The sequence below is a fragment of the Nestor notabilis genome, unplaced genomic scaffold (genome assembly GCF_000696875.1).
Source record: "Nestor notabilis isolate BGI_N333 unplaced genomic scaffold, ASM69687v1 scaffold8386, whole genome shotgun sequence".
NCBI lineage: Eukaryota > Metazoa > Chordata > Aves > Psittaciformes > Psittacidae > Nestor > Nestor notabilis.
In genome coordinates this window covers 1-5,948 of record NW_009934194.1, presented here as the reverse complement: position 1 = coordinate 5,948, position 5,948 = coordinate 1, and the positions used below count along the sequence as shown (strand labels likewise).

At 51.8% G+C, this 5,948-nt stretch overlaps 1 protein-coding gene across 1 annotated transcript; it reads right to left on the bottom strand.

The window, feature by feature from the left end:
- Positions 1 to 2,255: 2,255 nt before the first annotated feature.
- Positions 2,256 to 5,942, bottom strand: GOT1 (glutamic-oxaloacetic transaminase 1, soluble; the record flags this gene model as incomplete). The annotated part of the gene is made up of 8 exons (XM_010017206.1): positions 2,256 to 2,949; positions 3,229 to 3,371; positions 3,500 to 3,665; positions 3,799 to 3,949; positions 4,513 to 4,617; positions 4,815 to 4,927; positions 5,118 to 5,241; positions 5,784 to 5,942. Coding segments are annotated over 8 exons (1,101 nt in total), but the record flags the coding sequence as incomplete, so codon positions are not given.
- Between the last annotated feature and the right edge of the window lie 6 nt (positions 5,943 to 5,948).

Below are 5,948 nucleotides of genomic sequence, written 5' to 3'. Positions count from 1 at the left end.
GCTAGCTGGAGTCCGAGGGCCCTTGCCCAGCTGCTCCCTGGTAGCATCTGGTCTCAAGGAAGAGGTGGAAAAAGGAAAGGTAGAGAAGTGTCTGTTATGGCCTCCCTGCAGGCAGAGCGGGGGGGCGGCCCAACCCAGAACCTCCCTTAACATCATCTGCCATCTCCATCCCAGCGAGCCCCAGAGCCCCTTGGTGCTGGTGCTGCACAGATGTGGTCTCCACCACGAGGAGAATGTGCTGTTTGGGGGGGTGCCACATGCAGCTCAGGGCCCCAGCGCACGTTTGTGCTGTGCCTAGTGACACGCACACTCACAGCACCTTGCACACACTGACCATCGATGCAGCCTGGTGCTCCCGACCCCTGCTAGGCACAGGGCAGGGAGCGCAGCTCTCTGGGGCTCCACGCTGCCTTGAGCCATCCTCCTCTCTGCGCACGCCTGCCTGTGCGAGGGAGGCTCACACCGAGCCTTGGGGTTGGTACAGACCAGTCAGTAGTGTTTGTAGAGGCTGAAAGCAACAGGGATATTACCATTAAAAGTGATTTCTCCCTGAGCTATGCCCTGTCTGGGTCAATGCGTGTTTTTTTTGGGAAAGATCTGCTAACCTCTCCAACTGGGCTAGGCTGCCCTTATACCCATGGCCAGAGGTGGCTGAAGTAACAGGACTCTGAAGCGAGCAGGTAGAAGACCAAGTCAGCAAGTGCTTCCCAATTTCTCCCTGTGAACCTCAGCTGCCAGGAAAGCACTCAGTAGTGCAGAGTTACACCACAGCAGTGCAGTGCAGACAAGGACTAGGGAAGAACAGGAGTTAAAATCATGCCATTGCAAACACAATAGGGGGATACGCATGCCAGAGTACAGCCTGAGAGATAACAGTAGAAATCTCTTAGTCCACCAATGCTGATAAACCTTCAGCCGGAGTAACTGGATCCCTGTCTGGACATTGCCCTTCTAAGGAAAAACAGCAATCGAAAGGAGGCCAGAGGAAAGCAAGGGCTGGAAAGCAACCTTCTTCCAAAGGTTGAAGGAAACAGGGTTGCTTAATCTTAACTACTGAAGGATGTGGAGAAGGGAAGTTTTCAAACACATAAGAAGCTGTTGCAGAGAGGACAGGAATAATCTGTTCCCCGTTGCCATGGTAAATAGGATAATGGGTAATGAGCTTACACCACAGAAAGAAATTTAGGTCACTTGTTAGGAAAAACAAGGCTCTTAAGGCTAGCAAAGCACTGGTACAGATCACACATGGGGTGGGCCAGGCTGCACACCTGGAGGTGCATAAGGACAGAAGTGTAAACAGATGTCAGAAATAACAAAACCAGTTGGTTCCCTCAACTCCTCCTGATATCACCCCTAGAAGTCATCCTTTAACCAGGACCCCATCATCCAAGCTATGGATGGACATCAAGAAGAGAAAAAGCTCCTCCCCTGCACAGAGGTTAGGCTGCCTCTGGCTCGCTCTCTTATGCGATACAAACACTAATCTAAAAATGACAAACAAGAGACCCCATGTGCTGTCTCTCTGCAAGCACAGCAAGGGAACAAGGCACCATTTTTGCCTTTAGTTTCTAAGCTGCAGCACAAGCAAAATGCATCAGGGCATCAGTGACTTACTAACTGACCCAAGGAAAGGGGCTGTTTCCCTTTCTTCACCAAGATCTTGGCAGGAGGCTGCTCTGTCAAGGTGGTAATAGCAGCTCACAAATAGATCTCCAAAGAGTGTCTGCAAAGAGCAGAAACAGATGGTCCCAGCTCTTTTTCAGTGCCAGAAACAGGCTGTTTCTGGCAGGGCCTGCTGAAGCCAAGGGGAGTAGGTGGTGGTTCATCAGGGGCCTGCTGATAAGGAGGAACAGGAAAGATCCACTTTTCAGCACATCAGAAGCAAGCCACAAGCTCTGTGCCAGGGAGGGGTGGCCAGATGGTTGGGTAACACATGACCATCAAGAAAGCAAGCACATACATACAGACAGAACAAGCTGAACAGCACAGGACAGGGAAGCAGAAGAACACAAGATGGATATGAGAGGAACTGGTCAGATTTGTGTAGTCACAGGGAACTCTCAACTCTCCCAATAGGACTGTGCCCCATTAGTAGCAACCATGACCATCAGAGATGCAACACACCATGAGGGAGAAGGGGAGAGCCTTGAAACCAACTGAGTAAGAACCAGTGGACAAACCACGATGCTGAGACTTTAACCACAGCCTGGGAAGAGGTTAGAGTGGCCTGAAGGCACATTACACAAGATAGGGTTAGTGTTCAGAGGTGGAGGTTTAATTTTCTGTCAGCAACATGAAGAAGCAATAATCACAATTACGAATGTTTGCTCGTGTAAGGCTCAGAACTCCGGGAGGGGGGGACATATGACAGCAACAGCTTCACCCCTCCCCAAAATACTACAGAATGACATTAGTTCACAAGCCGTATGAGATCCCAGCTGATTGGGCTGTTACCCCACAGCATATTGCACTGGCACCAGAGACTTCACCTAGATTGAACTGATCAGTTACACGGAGTTGATTTAGATGTGCTAAAGATGCAGCTCAAAGTGCCTGAAGACCAGGCTGCTGTCAGCCAAACAAGAGCCAAGGTGGCTCATGCTGCCCCCACCCTCCCGGGGACACTGGCTTACCATATTGCAAGGGGCACTTCAAAAAGGTCAAAAGATGATTATCGCTGATTGAGCTGCCCCTCCCATCTTTATTAAACCCCAAGAGGTGTGGGTCAAGGCAAGCCATGAGCAGCGCAAGACATGGACTACGCACTACAGCTTTGGTGACTTCATGTAAGTTTGTTTGTTCATGTGCTTCATTGGATTTTTGTGACAGCTTCATGGATGGACTTGGCCACGTAGTCCAGGTTCTTAGTAGTCAGGCCACACATGTTGATGCGCCCACTAGCCATCAGGTAGATGTGTTTTTCCTTGATCATGTACTCCACCTGCTTAGCTGGGGAAACAATTGGACATCAGGTCAGAGCAGTGACCCCACAGCTCAGAAAGCCCAAAGAACCAGTCAGGGCTGCTTGAATTTCATGAGAAACAGAAAACTTTGAGCACTGGCCACTAAAATGCTGTCTGATGCTTCATCTCTGCCTACCCACAGAGGCAGTGATGCCAGGACTCCAGTGCGGTCCCTGAGAGATTCCTGCCTGGACTTTGGCCCAATTCACCCCCAGCAAAACTGTCCTCACCCAACCCTCCCTTCATGAGGCCACTTGGTACTTACGGTTCAACCCTGTGAAGCTAAACATGCCGATCTGCTCTGTGATGTGGTTCCAGGTGCCCGGGGTCCCAAGGGCCTCCAGTCGAGACCGGAGCTCTGACCGCATCAGCAAGACGCGATCTGCCATCGTCTTCACATTGTCCTTCCTGCAGGAGGCAGGACGTAGAGAGTGAGGACAGGTGCCTGTCCAGTCTGGAGCCATCTGGCCAAGCCTGACACTCAGGGAGACAGCTTCCCCCACTTTCCCTCTCCCACTGTCCCTGGCAACACGTACCACTCAGCAAAGAGCTGCGGGGAAGAGAGTGTAGTTGCCACAATGCGTGCTCCCTGGGAGGGAGGGTTCGACCAAGTGGTGCGCACAATCTTCTCCATCTGGGAAAGCACGCGCTGCACATTGTCTGTGTCCTTCCCCACCACAGTCAGGTTCCCCACACGTTCATCTGTGGACAAGACGAGATGTGAGCCACTGCTCCCACACATCATGACAAAGCAGAGCTCTCCCCACCCCCCAGCATGCCAGCCCCATCTGTCTGGGTATGATGCTACTGGGCCAGCTTTCTGCCAGACACTCACTGTAGAGCCCAAAGTTCTTGGAAAACGACTGTGCACAGAAGAGCTCAAAGCCCTCGGAGACAAAGTATCGCACAGCCCAGGCATCCTTGTCCAGGCTGCCAGAAGCAAACCCTTGGTACGCCGAGTCGAAGAATGGAAACAGGAACCGGCGCTGCAAGGAGGAACAGTGTTAGAGGGAAACCCCTTCCCCACAACCTTTAAGTTACCCCCTATTGTCCCCATAGGAGGGAAAAATGACCATTGAGCTTCTGGGTGAATACAAAGGAAAAATGGTCCAGCAACACCAGACTGTGATATTTTCTTTCTACTAGGGTAAAAAAAGAGGAAGACTAAAAGATCAAATACAGGAAAAAGCTGCATTTGAGGACACAGGCACAAGAGATACACCACCTTATATCCTATTATCCAGCACCTGTGAAAAGCAGGTGCCCATGGATAATCTTTCCAGCATGAGAACCCTCACTGCAGCCCATGCCACAGAGTTTAAAGCAAGAACTTGGAGGCATAAGCAGAACTGGGATGCTTCTATCCTTTGAGCACAGACAACCAGCACCCTGTCAGCCTCTCCCTTCAACACCTGCCCTGCAGGACTCTTCCAGCTCCTGCCACAACTCATGCCGTTCCCCTAGAGCTCATTTTGGATGCAAGTGGCCTGGCTGGCTCAAAAGCTATCTGTCCCCTCAGCACTGTGTTAGCCCCAGCAGCAGCCCATACCTTCATAACAGCAGCAATCTGCTTCCACTGGTCAGGAGTAGGGTCTGTGCCTGTTGGATTGTGCGCACAGGCATGGAGAATGAAAATGGAGAACTCTGGGGCTTTCTGAGGAGAGAGTGAAGTAGGTCTTGGTCACACACACAGATGAGACTGTGCACCCACAGCAGAGGGAGATTCCCTGAGCTGCTCTGGGCACTGGCAGTCTCTACAGAGATCCACTTCCAGGCACAGAATGCAAGAGCCCAGCCAGCTCCTGACAGCACAGTACCAAGCTCAGCCCATCCTACACCAGTTTTACCCACCTCCATGTCATCCAGCAGTCCCTGGAGATCCAGACCCCTCTTGGCAGCATCCCAGTAGTGGTAGGTTCTAATGTCTTTAAAGCCAGCATCCACAAAAACAGAGTTGTGGTTCTCTAAGGGAAGAAATCACTTCTCAGAAAAGCAGGCTCCACTTCCAGCAAGCCACCTTCTCCAGCCCCCGCATCTCCTTTTACCCACAAGCGGACCTCTCTCACTGTCTGCAAGGGGCTCAGCCATGTTCCCTCACCCATTAACCCACATGGCTCCCTGCAAGAAGGCAGCAGCACTGACAACAGCACTCACCCCAGGACGGAGTGGAGATGTAGACCGGGGTTGCTGTGTTGTTGTTTCCATTGTACCACCGCCTCAGAAACTCTGCGCCGATACATAGAGCGCCCGTCCCGCCCAAGGACTGAACGCTTCCAATCTGCAACAGAGAGAGGTGCCAGCAGGGTCAACCTCGCTGTCAGTGCGCAGAGAATACAGAGAGCAAGACAGGATGCCAGACGTGCTCCTGGGGGTCACCCCGGCCAGGACACCATCCTATTCCAGTGTTCTTCAGCCTCCTCCAATGCACAGGTCCATCCTGACACTTTCTACAGTTATAAATAGACTTCAGTTATTCCTGTTACTATTTGGCACAGAGTAGATTCCCAGCTAGTATTATTTCAGGAAAGGTCGTCTGTTATCCAACTTCAGTTTCCCGTGGGGCAGCTGTTAAAACATGAAGGAAAAAACCAAATTCCAGTCTCAGCTCATGTTCAGTCTTTCCCAAAAACTACAAACAGCTTCAAGTACACGGGTTCATCAGGTAACCTACAACCAGTAAGGACCACATCAGAGAAATCCCCAAATCCTGCCAAAATGCCTTTACTCTGCACATTTGGGCTCAGTCTGCTGTACAGACAACACAAGGATCCCGGTGTCTCTCTGAGGAAGGATCAGTCTCACCCGCTGCCCATCACTTACCCGGTTCTCCTTGATGGCAGGGCTGTCGTCACCCAGGGCGATGCGGGAGGCATTGGCCCGGAACTCGGGCAGGCCCAGGATGGGCAGGTACTCGTGGTTCAGGCTGTTGTCGTTGGCGATCATCTGCTCCACCTTCTTCACCACCGGCAGGACCCATGGCTGCCC